The sequence below is a fragment of the Schistocerca americana genome, chromosome 1, assembly GCF_021461395.2.
Source record: "Schistocerca americana isolate TAMUIC-IGC-003095 chromosome 1, iqSchAmer2.1, whole genome shotgun sequence".
In the NCBI taxonomy this organism is placed as follows: Eukaryota; Metazoa; Arthropoda; class Insecta; order Orthoptera; family Acrididae; genus Schistocerca; species Schistocerca americana.
The window spans coordinates 645,441,869-645,462,828 of NC_060119.1; the positions used below are offsets into that span (position 1 = coordinate 645,441,869).

General features: G+C 41.6%; 1 protein-coding gene across 1 annotated transcript in view; it reads left to right on the plus strand.

Annotated features, from left to right (window-relative positions):
• The first annotated feature begins 12,433 nt into the window (after window positions 1-12,433).
• LOC124625756 (TBC1 domain family member 19) overlaps window positions 12,434-20,960 on the plus strand; it is a 179,099-nt gene continuing 170,572 nt past the window's right edge. Inside the window, exon 1 of the mRNA XM_047149199.1 lies at window positions 12,434-12,535. Within this exon, the coding sequence (XP_047005155.1) occupies window positions 12,434-12,535 (102 nt within the window). The remainder of the gene's footprint in view (window positions 12,536-20,960) is intronic.

Sequence of the window (20,960 nt, forward strand, 5' to 3'; positions counted from 1 at the left end):
TCGTCCTATTCCACTATCCCAGAGGGCTCACAAAGAGTTAGAGCACAATGTAGCTTTCAAAAACCTCATCCACTATGAAAACATCTGAAATTACATGTCTTATAACTGAACTGGCAAAAAACCGTAGTGCTTGAAACACACAGGTCAGGGTGCCACAACTTACGGAAAATTCGCCATAAAGATCTTCTAAAACAACCACCACTTTCAACTATCGTGAGAAATCATTCAGGTCATTATACACTTTGTTAATACCTAGAATCGATCAAAACATCGAAAAAAATCACAAAAAACTCTGTAATGTGAAATATTCAGCCAGAACATTGGAAGCAGCTGCGAGAGTTCACGTTCACCTAGGCGTCAGAGAACCAAAGAAGTGAGGTCACAATTCGACTTGGAGAAACAACCTTCCATTCTCCTCCCTCCCTCCCCTCCACTAACCCTCACGCTGGATCCTCCGGCGACATGATCCATTCGAAGGATCTGAACACAAATATGCACTTAACCTCATTTGGAGACCGCGTAATCCCGCTATCATGACCGGGTACCAATCCCGAAATCTTGTCCAGGCACAGTGATGTACTCGGCTATAGAATATTGTGCTGTACCACCCCGTCCAAACAAACGCATCAAATTACAGTGCTGAACTACATTTTCCGACTAATGTGATGGCTCTATCCCTATATAAGAATGGTAATACCGAGGGGGTAGTCTCCATCCCTGACGTGAACACATTGTACACAAAACAGCGCAACTGGACTAGGAGTTAAGTAGTGTGTATGACTGGAAATCATGTGGCCGGAAGTGCCGCCATTTGGATCTTTAGAGTATACAAGGTGGCTTGAGAGCCGCAACTGATCAGTCTTCCGTGGTAGTTGAAAGTATCAACACGGATTCCTCCAGAGTGCTGAACATCCGTCAGCTATTAGGGAGGAAGACAAGACCAACAGACGAGCGCTTCGGGCAGTGGTTACTACAGCAGAACTTCGATAATCTGGCTACTGACATTGGCAACATAAATTGCACCGAAAATGGTGTACTACTTAGCAAGAATAATGTAAATGTGCTTACACCTATTACAGAACCATTTTATGATAACATTAGGGTGGCTAAAATCTGCGATCAAGTTGACTGTCGAGAACAATTAGAAAGAGGACGGTCTGTAATGTTAAAGAAGAAGACGTGTGGGTCATATAGGTAAGAAAATGAGTGGCTACGTTTTCAACTACCTGGTTTCAACTACTTTTCAAAGCCATCCAATTAACAACTTCCTCCATCCGAAATACAAACGACCTTGAAAAGTAGTTGAAGCTAGGTAGTTAAAAGCGTAGCGACCGCCTTTTCTTATCTATATGAAAAGCACAGTAACCGTCGTTTGTACCTATATGAAACTGAAACTCAAGCACCAAAGACAGCAATCGGCTTGCATGTATCACTATCACCTCAACAGACATACAGCGGAATGTTGCCATACAGCAACTGTTTATTAGCTGACGTGAGGTTGTGATTGGCGGAAAGTGCACAGAAGCACATTGTAAATACTATTTGTTAGGGTTTAAAACACCGAAATAGTCGTGCACAGGGTCAAACAAGCAGCCCATTCTGTAGCTGCATACTGCAGTCACCTCAGCCAGTAATACAACGCTTTTTAATTAAGGACACCTCATAAAAAAATTATAAGACGATTGCTGATAACTTTAAGATCACACTTGAGCTTGTGATCCGACATACATAAATTTATTACTCTACATTTGGCGGTCATCCATGTAAAGCATTCTATTCCAACCGTCTTATCGCTGTCGATACAGAATTACTGTTTCCCTGGTTCCCAGTGCTTCCATGTCAACGATTTCTTGTATTCCTCTTGCTGTCGCATACTCGTTTCCATGTACAAGAGCTGTCCTACACCAAGCAGAAGACATGCAAGTACTCCCTCAATACCCCCGCATTTCGGCGTATTTTCCCTCAATTTATTGGTATTTTCCGTCATTTTTCGTAATTTTGTCGATTTTATGTCGCTTCTACCCATGCGATCATGACATCACTTCTCGTTCAATATTCGAAAATTGCTTCTAAATGTAGTGCAGTTGCCTAGATCTAGCGCAAATGCACTATTTTTCTGGTCGGAAAGTATCGTAAGCGCTGTACTCGAGTGCATCCAGTCACCTCCAACCACATATTCTACAATTGCAGGGTGTTTACTCTGTTTACTGCACGTCTGTGCATGTGTCATGCTCCCAAAACCCAGAGTAGACCTGACTTAGTGTTCGAGTGTGGATCCAGGGCGATGTTGTGATGCGGATCCACAGTATAACACATCCGGAATAGGGTTCAAAGATGGATTTGCCACGGGTCATATGCAGAGCAATGTTCAGAGGCGGATCCACAACACGTCTCATCTGGGATAGAGCTCGCAACCATGCGTTGTGTCCAGCGATGTGTTCTGTGTTCAAAGTTGGATCCACCAGCGAGAGGACCGGGTCACTGGAGCCACCCTCGACAAATGCACAGACACAGACATGCAGAAAACAGAGCAAAAGTGGATGCATGCAAGTGGATCATCAGGGAAAGGGCAAGCCATGCACCTAAAGAAACCTATGTAGTGTTTGTGTTACAAAGAATAGATGTTTTCTTTGGTATGCAAGGTAGTAGTTTTATCACTTCACAGTTTGTCACCCTAGTTTATCGTAGAGAAACTTGTATGGAGACTGTGTGGCATACGCTGGGGATATATTTCTCACATTGGAATATTAACAGCATTACATTCTCCACAACTACACTACTGGCCATTTAAGTTGCTACACCAAGAAGAAATGCAGATGATAAACGGGTATTCATTGGACAATATATTATGTTAGAACTGACATGCGATTACATTTTCACGCAGTTTGGGTGCATAGATCCTGAGAAATCAGTACCCAGAACAACCACCTCTGGCCGTAATAACGCCCTTGGTACGCCTGGGCATTGACTCAAACAGAGCTTGGTAGGCGTGTACAGGTACAGCTGCCCATGCAGCTTCAACACGATACCACAGTTCATCAAGAGTAGTGACTGGCGTATTGCGACGCGTGAGTTGCTCGGCCACCATTGACCAGACGTTTCAATTGGTGAGAGATCTGGAGAAGCAGTCGAACATTATCTGTATCCAGACGGCCCGTACAGGACCTGCAATTTGCGGCCGTGCATTATCCTGCTGAAATGTAGGGTTTCGCAGGGATCGAATGAAGGGTAGAGCCACGGGTCGTAACACATCTCAAATGTAACGTCCACTGTTCAGAGTGCCGTCAATGCGAACAAGAGGGGACCGAGACGTGTAACCAATGGCACCCCATACCATCACGCCAGGTGATACGCCAGTATGGCGATGACGAATACACGCTTCCAATGTGCGTTCACCGCAATGTCGCCAAACACGGATGCGACCATCATGAAGCTGTAAACAGAATCTAGATTCATCCGAAAAAATGACGTTTTGCCATTTGTGCACCCAGGTTCGTCGTTGAGTACACCATCGCAGGCGCTCCTGTCTGTGATGCAGCTTCAAGGGTAACCAAAAAATGGTTCAAATGGCTCTGAGCACTATGGGACTCAACTGCTGAGGTCATTAGTCCCCTAGAACTTAGAACTAGTTAAACCTAACTAACCTAAGGACATCACAAACATCCATGCCCGAGGCAGGATTCGAACCTGCGACCGTAGCGGTCTTGCGGTTCCAGACTGCAGCGCCTTTAACCGCACGGCCACTTCGGCCGGCTAAGGGTAACCGCAGCCGTGGTCTCCGAGTTGATAGTCCATGCTGCTGCAAACGTCGTCGAACTGTTCGTGCAGATAATTGTTGTCTTGCAAACGTCCTCGTCTGTTGACTCAGGGATCGAGACGTGGCTACACGATCCGTTATAGCTATGCGGTTAAGATGCCTTTCATCTCGACTGCTAGGCCGTTGGGATCCAGCACGGCGTTCCGTATTACCCTCCTCAACCCACCGATTCCATATTCTGCTAACAGTCATTGGATCTCGACCAACGCGAGCAGCAATGTCGCGATACGATAAACCGCAATCGCGATAGGCTACAATCCGACCTTTATCAAAGTCGGAAACGTGATGGTACGCATTTCTCCTCCTTACACGAGGCATCACTACAACGTCTCACCAGGCAACGCCGGTCAGCTGCTGTTTGTGTATGTGAAATTGGTTGGAAACTTTCCTCATGTCAGCACGTTGTAGGTGTGAATGCTCTGAAAAGCTAATCATTTGCATATCACAGCATCTTCTACCTGTCGGTTAAATTTCGCGTCTGTAACACGTCATCTTCGTGTTGTAGCAATTTTAATGGCCTATAGTGTAATAGTTTGGAAGCAGTACCGCTCTAGTGTTATAGCGTGTTTTAAGTGCAGAACTGTGTAGCCTTAGGGATGCAGGTGTTTATGTTATCTCTTAATAATACCTTCTTGGTACTGACCTCAGACATTAGAACAATACTTCTGAATTGATAGCACGGTGGATGTACGTAAAATACTTCTAACTACGACCATCTGGAGCTCCATCATGCATAAACCATAAGTTTCTTCTTCATAATCGTCTGTTATATCATCACAACACTTTCATATCTGCTACACACCGATAGAGGATGCTAATATCCTCGATACGAGCGCTTCTGGAGAGATCTTGTGCTCTTGGATGGGTGTCGCGACTAAGGTTGGTGCGGAACAGCAGTTACTGACTCAGCTTACTCTGTTCCTTCACGAGACATGGAATGTAGCGGACTGCTTAATGTCAGCTGCAAATTAAATTGGCGATTATCCTAAGAAAGTGAGAATGCTCTGTGTCTTCCATCCATTTAGGGAAAGATGGGCAGTCGTAAATTATGTACTATGATCGAAGTGCTAGAAAATATGTTAATCACTGACTGGTGTATTTTGGTGTATATGTTTTAGAATTAACAATGAATGAACAGTCACCCACCAACATTCGTCTAGTATATCGTACTCACAAAGTAGTGGAGGGGTGGGTAGCAATGATACAGAAACTGAGAAGCATGCTGCTGCCTCATTGGTCCGTGTCGAAATTACGGAAGAACTGGTAAAATTGCTAAAACTGGTCGCACTAACAACATAATGTTTATTACAGTACATCGACGATGTCTTCTCCTTCCCATCTGGCCACTGGTACGTTGCTGATTACCATGTAATGATCGACTGACATCGCTTGTTTGGGACGGAGAAAGTGTCTTGCCGGAGGGACAGCACCTTCTGGGGATGGCTAGCACCGAAACAGAGACTGGGCACAGGACTGCAATATGAGGAATATATCGAAATGGAACACCACGCCATCTGGTATCCCGTCACAGTGAAAGGTGAGTTTAGATGTAGAGCCTGTCAATCACCTTTGGACAGCTGTTTGGAAACACTCCACAGTGCTGCAAAACTCTTTCAGTATCCATATGGATATAATTTATGATACGTGGTACTTACTGGATGGTACACCTGCACATTCCGCAATTAACACTAGGCTGACCCTTGACAGGATGTTCGACGGGCGTTTCATAGGACGTGGAGGACGCATAAATTGGCCAGCCCGTTCTCCTGATCTTACACCTCTGGACTTCTTTCTTTGGGGTACGTTAAAGGAGAACGTGTACTGTGATGTGCCTACAACCCCAGAGGATATGAAACAACGTTTTGTGGCAGCCTGCGACGACATTACACCAGATGTACTGCAGTGTGTACGACATTTATTACGCCAGAGATTGCAATTGTGTGCAGCAAATGATGGCCACCACATTGAACATCTATTGGCCTGACATGTCGGGACACACTCTATTCCACTCCGTAATTGAAAACGGAAACCACGTGCGTACGTGTACCTCACCCTTCATGGTAGTATACATGTGCGTCAGTGAAAAAGACCAATAAAAAGGTGTTAGCATGTGGACGTAATGTGTTTTTCCAGTCTCTTCTGTACCTAAGGTCCATCACCGTTCCCTTTGGATCCCTACGTAATTCGGTGCTCTCCGATACACACGATCGAACAGCGGAGGAGTGGTACTCAAGTGTCAACTATAGGTTACAATATCTCCGGATGTAATTAACATTTTACAATGCAACAAACGGCACTGATTACGTATTTGTTTATATGTTCAGATGTGCTAACAAAACTAACGGGGTTCCATTTAAAAAAAACGTAGGTTTGTGTTAAAAAACATACTTTTTTTATGGTTTGTATTAACCAATTACACTAGCCCCTCTCGTCACGTTCGGTCTGTGGAATCGATTCGTCAGTATTTGATGTGGTTTACGAAATATATCCAGCGGTAATGTTAGGTGACTCAGCCTGTATATTTCAGCAAGCAAAGACCTTCTAGGGACACAACCCACAAATACCAACTACTCGTAGATATTGCCAATGGGGCTGCTAGAGGAATTATATATATATATATATATATATATATATATAATAGACCTTACCGTTGGTGGGGAGGCTTGCGTGCTCAGTGATACAGATAGCCGTACCGTAGGTGCAACCACAACAGAGGGGTATCTGTTGAGAGGCCAGACAAACGTGTGGTTCCTGAACAGGGGCAGCAGCCTTTTCAGTAGCTGCAGGGGCAACAATCTGGATGATTGACTGATCTGGCCTTGTAACACTAACCAAAACGGCCTTGCTGTGCTGGTACTGCGAATGGCTGAAAGCAAGGGGAAACTACAGCCGTAATTTTTCCCGAGGTATGCAGTTTTACTATATGGTTAAATGATGGTGGCGTCCTCTTGGATAAAATATTCAGCAGGTAAAATAGTCCCCCTTTCGGATCTCCGGGCGGAGACTACTCAGGAGGACGTCGTTATCAGGAGAAAGAAAACTGGCGTTCTACGGATCGGAGCGTGGAATGTCAGATCCCTTAATCGGGCAGGTAGGTTAGAAAATATAAAAAGGGAAATGGATAGGTTAAAGTTAGATATAGTGGAAATTAGTGAAGTTCGGTGTCAGGAGGAACAAGACTTTTGTTCAGGTGAATACAGGATTATAAATACAAAATCAAATAGGGGAAATGCAGGAGTAGGTTTAATAATGAATAAAAAATAGGAGTGCGGGTAAGCTACTACAAACAGCATAGTGAACGCATTATTGTGGCCAAGATAGACACGAGGCCCACGCCTACTACAGTAGTACAAGTTTATATGCCAACTAGCTCTGCAGATGACGAAGAGATTCATAAAATGTATGACGAGACAGAAGAAATAATTCAGATAGTGCAGGGAGACGAAAATTTAATAGTCATGGGTGACTGAAATTCGATAGTAGGAAAAGGAAGAGAAGGAAACGTAGTAGGTGAATATGTAATGGGGGTAAGAAATGAAAGAGGAAGCTGCCTGGTAGAATTTTGCACAGAGCATAACTTAATCATAGCTAACTCTTGGTTCAAGAATCATGAAAGAAGGTTGTATACATGGGAGACGTCTGGAGATACTGGACGGTTTCAGATAGATTATATAATGGTAAGACAGAGATTTAGGAACCAGGTTTTAAATTGTAAGACATTTCCAAGGGCAGATGTGAAGTCTGACCACAATCTATTGGTTATGAACTGTAGACTAAAACTGAATAGACTACAAAAAGGTGGGAATTTAAGTAGACAGGGGATGGATAAACTGACAGAACCTAAGGTTGTAGAAAGCTTCAGGGAGAGCATTAGGGAACTATTGATAAGATTGGGGGAAAGAAATAAAGTAGTTGAAGAATGGGTGGCTTTGAGAGATGAAATAGTAATGGCGTCAGAGGATCGAGTAGGTAAAAAGACGAGGGCTAGTAGAAATCCTTGGGGAACAGAAGAAATGTTGAATTTAATTGATGAAAGGAGAAAATGTAAAAATGCAGTTAATGAAGCAGGCAAAAAGGAATACAAACGTCTCAAAAATGAGATCGACAGGAAGTGCAAAATGGCTAAGCATGGATGGCTAGAGGAGAAATGTAAGGATGTAGAGGCATATCTCACTATGGGTAAGATAGATACTGTTGCCTACAGGAAAATTAAAGAGACCTTTGGAGAAAAGAGAACTACTTGTATGAATGTGTAAAACATTCTCGGTTTTCTTACCGCGCCAATTCGGGATAAAATCTCAAGCTTTCGACGATATCCTCCATTGGCATCGTCATCGTGAGGAGCAACTGACTGTCTTCACTGCTGCTGTGGTAGTCTTTTTTATAGCCCGTGGACGGCTTCTGCTTGGTCGGCTTGTGATTGGTCGGCGATTACGTACTGCTGTCGCAGACGTTGTCAATGTGTGCGCCGGTGGCGCCACCGCTTCCGTTGGAACGTAAACCTTGGAAGGAACGTCTCTGATGATTCTCTGCATCAAGCGCTCGTTTCCATGCACAGCTCAGATGGTACCCGCTATCGCGGTTAAAGTTCTTTTGGCTCATTCTTATTTCAACAGTCACCTGAATGACAGAATCCCAGTACGTGGAGGCATGGGACAGAATTTTTGTTTCATAGAACAATATTTTATGTTTGTTCATGAAGCTGTGCTCCGCAATTGCCGATTTCTCCGGTTCTCTATTTTTAATATGGCGTTGGTGTTCTGCACAGCGGCCGGAAACGGTACGAGTGGTCTGACCTATGTAATTGCTTCCACACTCACACGGGATATTATAAACTCCAGGGACCCTGAGGCCGAGATTTTCCTTAACAGGGTGCATCATCTCCTTAATTTTCTTAGGAGGACGAAAAATCTGTCTTATACCCCGTCTACGCAGGACTCTTCCTATTTTGCTGGAAATGGCGCCACAAAAAGGAAGAACCGCAATCAGTGCTTCGTCCTCGTCAGATAAGTTTTTGCTCTGTATACCAACGTGTCCAAAACGGCCCTCTTCTGAGTAGGATGATGGAAACTGTGCATTCAGGTATAAGTCGGTGTGCGTCGGCTTACGGTATACAGAGTGGCCAAGACACCCGTCCGCCTGTCGTTGTACTAAAACGTCTAAGAAAGGCAGTCTCCCTTCCTTCTCCATCTCGACAGTGAACTGGATGTCCGAATGTATGCAGTTCATGTGTTCCGTGAATTGTTCGAGAGCTTCTGCGCCGTGTGGACACATCATAAATGTATCGTCAACAGAACGATAAAATAAGGATGGACGGAGGGGAGCCGAATTTCATGCACGTTCATCAAAATTCTCCATAAAAAAGTTAGCCAGTGATGGAGACAACGGAAATCCCATCGCCATACTGTCCGTCATTCCATAAAATTTATTACCATACAAGAAGTAGGTGGTCGTCATCACATGCAGGTACACATCTTTATAGTTTCAGGAGGAAAAAGATTCGCCAGCATTTTCAAAGTGTCCTCCACCGGAACTTTTGTGAACAGCGATATCACATCCAGGCTGACTGAAATGTCGTTTGGCCCAACTCTAATCTGTTTGATTTTCTCAATGAACATCTGGGAGTTCTTGATATGATGTTCACACCGGGCGACTATAGGAGTCATCAATGGCTATGGTGCACGCCATATAAAGACAGTGTTCTCCAAAAAAAGGAAACCTGAAAATGCTGCACACTCACAGGATGATACACCGATTGCGATTCTTCCTTTTTTGTGGCGTTATTTCCAACAAAATAGGAAGAGTCCTGCGTAGACGGGGTATAAGACCGATTTTTCGTCCTCCTAAGAAATTATGGATACGATGCGCCCTGTTAAGGACAACTTCGGCCTCAGGGTCCCTGGAGTTTATAATATCCCGTGTGAGTGTGGAATCAGTTATATAGATCATACCGTTCGTACCGTTTCCGACCGCTGTGCAGAACACCAACGCCATATTAAAAACAGAGAACTGGGGAAATCGGCAATTGCGGAGCACAGCCTCACGAACGAACATAAAATATTGTTCGAAGCGATAATGTAACGGCCATCGAGAAAGACTTCGTTCCCATAACACTTGTATGAATATCAAGAGCTCAGATGGAAACCCAGTCCTAAGCAAATAAGGGAAAGCAGAAAGGTGGAAGAAGTCTACAGAGGGTCTATACAAGGGCGATGTACTTGAGGACAATACTATGGAAATGCAAGAGGATGTAGATGAAGATGAAATGGGAGATATGATAGTGCATGAAGAGTTTGATAGAACACTGAAAGACCTAAGTCGAAACAAGGCCCCGGGAGTAGATAACATTCCATTAGAACTACTGATAGCCTTGGGAGAGCCAGCCCTGACAAAACTCTACCATCTGGTGAGCAAGATGTATGAGACAGGCGAAATACCCTCAGACTTCAAGAAGAGTATAATAATTCCAATCCTAAAGAAAGCAGGTGTTGACAGATGTGAAAATTACCGAACTATCAGTGTCATAAGCCACGACTGCAAAATACTAACGCGAATTCTTTCCCCCATTCCTGTCAATTGTTCCCTTACGCTCTCCTTGAAACTCTGTACAACCTCTGGTTTAGTCAGTTTATCCAGGTCTCATCTCCTTAAATTCCCACCTTTTAGCAATTTCTTCAGTTCTAATCTACAGTTCATAACCAATATATTATGGGCAGAGTCCACATCTGCCCTTGGAAATGTCTTACAATTTAAAACCTGGTTCCTAAATCTCTGTCTTACCAGTATATAATCTATTTGATACCTTCTAGTATCTCCAGGATTCTTCCATGTATACAACCTTCTTTCATGATTCTTGAACCAAGTGTTAGCTATGATTAAGTTAAGCTCTGTGCAAAACTCTACCAGGCGGCTTCCTCTTTCATTTCTTAGCCCCAATCCATATTCACCTACTGTGTTTCCTTCTCTCCCTTTTCCTACTATCGAATTCCGGTTACCCATGACTATTAAATTTTCGTCTCCCTTCACTACCTGAATAATTTCTTTTATCTCATCATACATTTCATCAATTTCTTCATCATCTGCATAGCTAGTTGGCATATAGACTCGTACTACTGTAGTAGGCGTAGGCCTCGTGTCTATCTTGGCCACAATAATGCGTTCACTATGCTATTTGTAGTAGCTTACCCGCACTCCTATTTTTTTATTCATTATTAAACCTACTCCTGCATTTCCCCTATTTGATTTTGTATTTATAATCCTGTATTCACCTGACCAAAAGTCTTGTTCCTCCTGCCACCGAACTTCCCTAATTTCCACTATATCTAACTTTAACCTATCCATTTCCCTTTTTAAATTTTCTAACCTACCTGCCCGATTAAGGGATCTGACATTCCACGCTCCGATCTGTAGAACGCCAGTTTTCTTTCTCCTGATAATGACGTCCTCTTGAGTAGTCCCCTCCCGGAGATCAGAATGGGGGACTATTTTCCCTCCGGAATATTTTACCCAAGAGGACGCCATCATCATTTAACCATACAGTAAAGCTACATGCCCTCGGGAAAAATTACGGCTGTAGTTTCCCCTTGCTTTCAGCCATTCGCAGTACCAGCACAGCAAGGCCGTTTTGGTTAGTGTTACAAGACCAGATCAGTCAATCAACCAGACTGTTGCCCCTGCAACTACTGAAAAGGCTGCTGCCGCTGTTCAGGAACCACACGTTTGTCTGGCCTCTCAACAGATACCCCTCCATTGTGGTTGCACCTACGGTATGGCCATCTGTATCGCTGAGGCACGGAAGCCTCCCCACCAACGGCAAGGTCCATGGTTCATGGGGGGGGGTCTGGAGATAAAACGTCAACAATGAGATGCGTAAAAAACTTGCTTTTGCTGAAACGGGGAGCCCAAATTACGGGGACTGTACCCATTTGTGAGAGCGCTTAACGGTTTCCTACGAACTTTTTGTATAATTTCAAACATTTTCTCAACTGTTTCTAGCTTATACAATGTTAATGTCGAATTTTTAACACATTAAATCATTTGTGAAGTAAGCAGACGTTGAAAGCTACGTATTTTACACGTACGTCTTCGATTCTTTAAGAATCGAAGGTTTGCTGATATTAACTATTCGCGTTAGATACGCTACCATGAACGTATAGCACCTCCATGCACGCTACGGAAACTGTCTCACAGTATTGCTGTTTTTCTTCTCTTTTCTCTCCACGTAATTATATATTCTTCGATTTATCCTGTAATACTGTACAACCTTTGTACAGAATGTAATTTAACAGGACCAAATAAAAGTTCAATAAAATCAGATAACTGCTTTCACAAGCATTGGTACACACGATCAAACATGCGCACGGTTGAACGCTTGCACAAGCATGCATAATCTAAATTCAGTAAAGCATTAAGCTACTTGTACAGTCCTCAAGCTTTCGCAATTTTTTTCTACAAACGCTCAAGCGTGCTGAGTTTAAGCACGCTGCGCAAGCGTTTGTGGGCCACTAAGCGGGATGCGTTGTCTGTTGCCTTGGCGACGTTGATAAACACGCTCCCAGCTGCCAGACGACTGCAGGAAGTCCTGACGAACTATCATCTCATTATATATTGACGAAAATGGATGACATGAAAGATAAAAGCATACATTTTACAGCTGAAAGGCTTACTGAAGAAATCAAGAAAATGAGTAGTTACAAAAATTTCTATTCGGAGATACAGGTAGGGCTATGGACGAAGTTGTTTTGTAGCACGTTGGACCATGCTGACAACTGCACAGCAAATCTAATTTCGCTTTTCTTACAGGCCCGAATGTGTGTGCGCTCCCGCGATTGAGTGTGTGTGCATTTATTTTTTCGATTGTTAAGCTTCTTAGTTTTCCTTCACCCTCTGAATTTTGAGCTGTAGTTAGTCGTAAATAACTACTTTTGTGTTAGAAATAGCCTGTATTTGTAAATTCACAGTGAGTCCTAAAACAATATTTGGTATCATTTGCCTCCCCCGCCCCCTCATTTTTTCACACAAGCGACAAATTATTCGGTTAGCGCTCCCTTCCCCGCCCTCCTACACCGTCAACCTTTCCGTTCACCCTCATACATTTGCTGCCGTTCTTTGGGTTCTTGGTAAGATTTTTGAAAATACGTACCGGTACAAAAATAAACATTGACCGCTGATGCTAACTAATCTGTTTCACACACAGTTCAGAGAGCTGGTTAACAATAAATAAGTCTTCCACAAACGTATGTTTAAACAAAAAACTTGCAGTGTCTAAGTGTTTCCGTCCATTTCTTTATGAAACGGTAGAAATGCCTGACAACATACAAATAAATTCCACCTACTAATCAGTGTGATTCTACCCACACAGGACTCTTTTCACTTCAATTTGGAGCCATATTGCAATGCATTTCATTGTAAGACATTAAATACCGTATCAGTTTGTATAAAAATTTACTTAATAAATGTAGTTGAGAGCAAGTATTTTAGTACGCCCACGTCGTTCAGTTCAATTGTTCCCTCAAGGCATCAATTAATCTTTCGTCATTTACTATAAATATTAACAAAAGAAATAACGAAACGAAACAATTCATAATAAATAATGAACAAAAAACAATTGATATCATCCACGCAAACCACAACGAAACGAATTACAGAGATTTGTGATGGGCGTGTATCGAGTGGAAATAAGCTTGGACGGGTCACGTGATCAACAACGGACGGATAACGTCAGCCGGCTAAACTCACGGCCGACGTGACAAAACTTCCTTCCCAAGAAACCTTGTGAATTGGCCTTCAGACCTGTCAGTTTCTTACAGCCCTTGTTTCGCGTTGTGTCGGCCAGCATGACCGAAGAAAACAAACTGATTTGAATTTCACCGATTTTCGTCTAATGTCTACGTTCAGGCGATGAGATTGGCTAGATTGGCTACATTGTTACCGCGCATGTAGTCTGTAGTGGCTTACTGACATCGGCCGATGTCATTCGTCGGCAGAAACGATCGATATTGGTGACGCTGTGACCTTAGCCGGTGGATGGCCTCCCCACTTCTGTCTTACTTTACTGAACTTCTTGTGATTTACCGGTTTTTCCCTGTGAAAAATGTAGTTATTGTTGACAGCAGATATGGTTAGCCTATGCATATTGTCTTTAAGTCCAGTCATCATAGGGAAAGGGAAAAAATGTAATTAGTCACAAATTTTTATTCAGTGGTCGAGGAAGTGTGATGAATAAGAAAATTTCCTGATCGACGGGGTGTGAACGTGGTGAAGGGTGGGAGGGGTCATTTGAAGGTGACTTTTATATGTTTTTCTCGACTATCTCGAAAACCACGGCTTCTATCGAAAGTAAGTGATGTCTGCACTTGTTTCGCTTATTTGTGCTACTTTTATGTAGAGACTGTGAAACTAAACTGTGTAAACTAAATTGACACTCAGCGGATTAGCTGATGAAAGCAACCGTAAAGGCATTTCCCATTTCCAGTCGCCCCCTTCAGCCACCGCACTGAGTGTCAGTCTGCGCGAATATTCATGATCACGGCATTTTGCCATATGCACTTTGTTATCGACACTCGAAAATTATGCTATAGCTGTAACTTTCTGAAGAAGGGTGCTAAATGTCCAAAACTGGTAAAGAAATTAAATTTCCTCTATGCAACTGGTTACTTATTATTCATTATATTATTATTTTATTTCATTGTGCCCTTTCATCTGTAAGCTTTATCAAATTTGCAATAAAAAAGGTCATATTCATTTTTCCTCTGGGATTAATAGTTTCTGCATTGCAAAGGATCGGAAAATCGCAGGTTATGAAGAATAGTGTTTTAATGACATAAAATTAATGTGTGTTGTTAAATAATGTGGATTAAGAAAAATAATAAATTTTTGTACCACATATATGTGCAATAGAACTGTGTTAAGGGATAAATTGCATTCTGGGGTTGCAAACACGTGGTAAGGCAGGTGTGGAGGTAAGAAGCATGAGGGACGGTATGTCACCAAATTGTGTTCATGCACTACCTTCCTTCACAAGACCATAAAACGAGGAGCGAGCAGGCACTATTCTCCATTCTTTTTACCACAGCACATCACAACAAGCAACTATGAGGTGTTTCACCAAGTTATATAGGCTAGACGTTTCCACTGCTCGCCTTATGAATCACTTCAGGGTGTATAGGGGACAAGGTAAAAATTCCCGGATATCCCATTTAAAAAATACGCTTTTTCCCGGGCGAAAATACAATTTTACTGTGCTAAGTGACAGTAGGTTTTCCGTAGATTTTCCCGCTGAACTGTAAAACTTATCAATCCTTTGAATGGTTAACGTTTTATACAATCGCGTAGAATTTCCCGGGAAAAAAAGAAAAGATGGGGCAGAGAAGTTTTGGAGGGACTTTTAATAAAAAAGGAGAGAAGTTTTGGAAAGACCTTTGATTTGCAGCAATATATACGCTGCGTAGTTTCGTATTACGAAAATATAAATTCGAATTGCACCAAATACAGCGCGTTAGTTTCCGGAGCGTTGAAACCGAGGTTGCCATGTCCTTTTGTAAGCGAGTCATATCTCAAGCCACGAGATCTCGCCAGCCGATGACAGCAGCTATTCAGAACATAGGACACGTGTTATAGTCGCCAATAGCAAGATCACTGGTTACACAGCGCGAACACACAAGACGAAAAGTTAAACGGTGTACATTAACGTACACAGTACCGTATATCTACAAGAAAAGCTAAGCTTTCACATATAATATTGGTCTCTAATATTAACACTCTACAACAGAAGCCAAACTTTCGCATGTAATATTGATTTTGTTTGCGTGTGTTATACTTTAAGATACATCACACGAAGATGCCAGTAAATTTAAAATCATGACATAAATGTTTCGGCTCGAAATTCTTGTAAGTGGCTGGTCCTCAAAATGTTCAGTTTCGAACGCTCTGTGATTTAGATACCCATCCCACTTTCTCACACGTAACGTAATTCATCTTGCGTAAAAAGAAATTTACTTTGAAAGTGACGCTTTTCTAACCACCGTTCGCAATACTATCCAGAGACTGTTAGAAATAGGTTCGATTTACCAGTTGCCAGAAAACAGGCATTATTGTGCGTGTGCAACTACAGTGGTGTAGGAAGCCCGCATGTTCGTGTGTATAAAGCACTAAGAGAGCTTACATTACACAATAAAAGAAACAGGGCATCAGAGGATACTCCAAAGCGCATCGGAATTTCGTAAACCATACTAAAATGCATAATTCGGCTTGAAGCGCAAATTGGCTTTTTCCAGATTCACAATGAAGTGGGTCCCATCTGATATTACGCTTTTCAGTGTGGTTTTTGGGATGTAAATTTTCTTGGTGTACCAGTGCTCTACGACCTCATTTTTGGTTCTTTATTATGGCATAATGCCATACATGGCAGAAGATGACAACGTGCACTTGAAATTCAGCGAACAATTGAAACTAGTCAATACTGTAGAATGAAACACTTCGTTTCATATAAAATGATTGCCTCAGCGGAAAGATTAATAAAGCCAAATTTCTTTAGCAAACTTGCAAAAATAACTTCATTGTTCTGCAAGGCGATTAAATCTTGGCTGCTACTAACTTGGAAATAAAATCAAATCGGAAAACTGAAATTAATAATATATTTTTGTCCTCCGTAATTTTAATTCACTTGATAGCTCCCGGCCACAGAAATCCGTTTTGTTTTCATTTGACAAGCTGTACACGAAGAGAAGCAGCGAAATCACTTAACGTAACACGGGTCACGTGGAGACTAGCCCCTCCCCACTACAACTCAGACAACTCTGTGCAAGCGCGAATCTGGCAGCTAGGGCGCGCGAGAAAAATTTTTCTCGTTCGCATCTGGCTGTTTGCTGCTACTGCCGATACAGCTAACAGCTAAACTTCAAATAGCGGGAAGCGGGAGAAGTACTGCTTATACGCGAGTCAAATGCGCATGCGCAACAGACTGCCGGCAACTGGTCAAACAAACCTAATGTGAGCAGTTGTGACGTCATGCTCATAGCAAGCGGTTTATTGTTACGAAGAATTACAGTCTGAGCCCTACGGCTTTTGACATATTTTTGCTATTTGCAGACACTTGTGCGTGCACGGTGTTTTGTTGTTGTAAACTGCACATTTCCTTTGCCACTGAAGTTTCATTTTTTCCCTCTCGTTTACATTTTATTGCTGCAGTATCATTCTCCAGTAGCAGGATACAATAACATTCTTTGCTAGAGAATCAGTTCTGCAACCAAAACTACAAAAATTTAACTGAAAGCTAAAACAATGAAAAATTCCCGGAATTCCGAAAAATTCCCGGGTTTTTCCCGGTTTTCTCCCGGATGAAAAAATTCCCGGGTTTTTCCCGGATTTCCCGGTTGTCCCGGGTCGTGTACACCCTGCACTAACAACACAGTGTGCAGACATGCCAGGGGATATTTATTTTCCATAAAGTGTGTTAACACTACATGGAGTAGACGTATTAGGTATGAATTACAAATAGTACTAAAGCAAGAAATGCATATGGACAAAACTAGTAAATCTCTGCATCCTGTTCTATATTGCTTGGGGGAAGTTGATTCTTAGTCATCCTGTATGGCAGCTGCAGAGTTTTTGCTGTAGATATTTATTTATTTATTTATTTTTTTTATTTATTTTTTTTTTTTTTATTTCGTCCTGTTGATTACATATTGTACCACTAGTGTACCAGATATACAGAACAAGGCAAGTGGAGTAATACAGTATTACATGAACATTTTTTGTATCACATATGCAGTATACTAGGCTATTTACTTATTTGCTAAGAATTGTTGGTTGCTCATAACATTAAAATGTTTCCTTGACTGACATTCGGTTAAGTGAATGGTTAAAATAGTAAAATAAATGAAAGTACACATTTTAATCCTAATGACATATACAAATAAATGCACATTTTCCAAATTAAAAGCCGGCCGGAGTGGCTGAGCGGTTAAAGGCGCTACAGTCTGGAACCGCACGACCGCTACGGTCGCAGGTTCGAATCCTGCCTCAGGCATGGATGTGTGTGATGTCCACAGGTTAGTTAGGTTTAAGTAGTTCTAAGTTCTAGGGGACTTATGACCACAGCAGTTGAGTCCCGTAGTGCTCAGAGCCATTTGAACCAAATTAAAATGTAATATTTCTTCTCAGAGTACCTACACATTTATAAACTAACAACAAAAACAAATCTACACTTCATCATCATATTTTTGCTTTTAAGAGTGTGTTTTAAACTAATGGGCTCCTCTGCTGTTATACTAAAGCATGCCATATAACTCTAAGAATATTTTATGAAGAATATCTTTAATTTCCCATTGAAAATCTGTACATTATTAACTTCCATTTTTGTATTGATGGAAAGCTTATGGTATATTTTTGTACCTGTCTCAGTAACTCCCCTGTGTACTTTAGTGAAAGTTGCAGAGCCTTAGTGGAAATTTTTCACTTTTCTTCTGTTGAGGTTGTGAATGTCACAATTTTTCTGAAATAATTCCCTGTTCTTCCAAGAAAAGCAACTTTGCACACCATGTCTGCTGCTCAGCAGCATTTGCTTACCAGGTCTCTAATCTGAATAGAAAAAATAACTTCACGGAGGTCGTGTTCATATAAAGCACTTATTTTTGTTTGTTAGGTGAGTATTTATTTGCAGTTGTTAAATTAGCTGTCCTCAAGACCAATAAAACCCAGAGTTCAAAGTGACATGTTTTTGTGGGAAAGTAAAGCAACTAACAAATTCCCAGGACTGGGTAAAAACAACTGGCCAAGCCAGCTAGTTAAAACAACAGAAGCTGTTGTATCAACTGCAGACTCTTCAGCATCACTTACTCAATCAAATGTGGTGGAGTATACAACTGCAGTTACTGCAACACCAGGCAGCTCGGCAACTCTTTGGACTGTACAGAGCAAGAAGGCACCTCAACAGCTACCTTGACAACTAGACAGACAGAAGCCAGGTTGGGTAGTAGATCGAGAAATGCAAGATCGCCAAAGAACAGGAACACTTTTAGTGCCTGGATCCAGAACTTATGTAAGTGAACCAACTCAGTGCATTTTAAAGGAAGATAATCAGAGTGACCAGTTAAAAATACCACTAAGGCTCATGCACCTAAATATACAGTACCTTAGAAATAAGCTTAATATATTACAGGTTTTTGTAAGTGAACAGTCACCTCATATAGTAGTGTTAACTGAGCATGGATTAAAATCTGATGAAATTATTTACTGTAAACTAGAGGGCTACTCCTTAGCAAATAGTTATTGTAGACAGCAACATAAGGGTGGTGGTGTGGCAGTTTACATTAGTGAGAATCTCGAGTACAAGAAAATAAACTATCTAGACCAGTACAACAAAGAAGGCTTGATTGAAGTGACAGGCACTGAAGTCCACACCAAAGAGTGTAGAGAGGTTATGAGAAAACATAAAGTTATTGGGATTTACCATCCACCAAAGGCTGATGTAGTTAGCTTCATAGACGTATTCAGTAGAGTAGTGGGACGTTGTGGTCCCAGTGACCTAACTATACTTGGTGGTCTGAATATTGAGGCAAAATCTTCCAGTTTGTGTAATATGAGGTTAATAGATACTCTTAACTCATATAATCTCATAAATGTAGTAAATAGTGATACCAGGGTAACAAAGTCCACATCTAGCAGAATTGATTACGTTATACTATGTAAACATATCAAAGACAGTTTTAGGTGCTGGAATATGGATTTTCACTACTCTGACCACAAATGCCAGCTTGTAGAGTATGTAAACACAAGCATCCCAAAAATGACAAATGTTATCGAAAATAAAAGAATCCTAAAAGAGGGTAACATCCTTGCCCTAAGAAATAAATAAGCTATAGAGGACTGGGATCTGGTTTACCAGACTGAAGGATCTGAAAACAAATGGGCCAAATTCTATGATACTATGCTAAGACATTTTGACAGATGCTGCCCTGTTAAGAAAATACAAAGGGTGTTCACCCATCACCAAAGTGCAAAAACCAACAGACATACTTCCAGCAAATATGATAAAACTCAGGCAAAACATCCAGGACCTGGATGTGTTACACAAGTCAACAAACCTGCAGGTTTTTAAGGCCAAGTACAACAAAGCCAAGAAAATCTTTATGAAAGAGCTTTCAAATCTAAGAAAACAGATATACAGCAGTGAAATAGCTCAATCAGACAATATAGCCAAGACCTCATGGAGAATTGTAAATCAATTTCGCAAAGCCACACCGAAGCCAGAAACTGAAATTTTAATTATAAGACATGAAGGAAACACAATTAAAGATCCTAATAAAGTCTGCAATGTTTTCAATAAATACTTTATATCTGCAGCTGTTAGTCCAATTAATAACACAGTTGTGAGTAGTGAGGTAAAGCTCTGCCCCTTTGAAGAGCCACCTTTTGAATTCAAACAAGTAAGTGAAAAAGAAATAGGCAGGATAATAAATAACCAAAAGAATAAGTTCTCATCTGGATGGGATGGTTTGAGTAGTATCGTGATTAAAAAATGTAATAAGGAATTAGTTAAAATAATCACCCACCTGGTAAACTGCAGTATCAGAAAACGTACATTTCCAAATGTATTGAAATGGAGCACAGTTAAACTAGTGCATAAAAAGGATCCAAGGAAGAGGTTTCAAATTTCAGGCCCATATCATTAATACCTGTCTTCAGCAAAGTATTTGAAGTTGTGCTGCTGACTCAACTTAGTGACTATTTCTTGAAAAATAAGTTCCTAACAGAGACACAACACGGATTCCGAAAAGATCGTAGTACTATCACAGCAATTACGGAATTTCTTCACAAAACGTATGGTGCCCTTGATCAAGGAATGCAAACAGCTGGCATATTTCTAGACCTTACTAAAGCCTTTGACTCGGTAAACCATGAGTTACTTTTAAGTAAACTTGAGTCATACAATGTAAATGCTGCATCCATGCAATTGCTGGCTACATATTTATTTAACCGCATGCAGTGTACAAAGCTGACTTACAAAATCAATAATCAGATCATTAATTTCCAGTCCAAATATGAGACAGTCACACAAGGTGTACCACAGGGCTCAATTTTGGGCCCTTTCCTTTTCCCAGTGTACATAAATGATATAGAGCAACCTTTCAACTCCCAATTG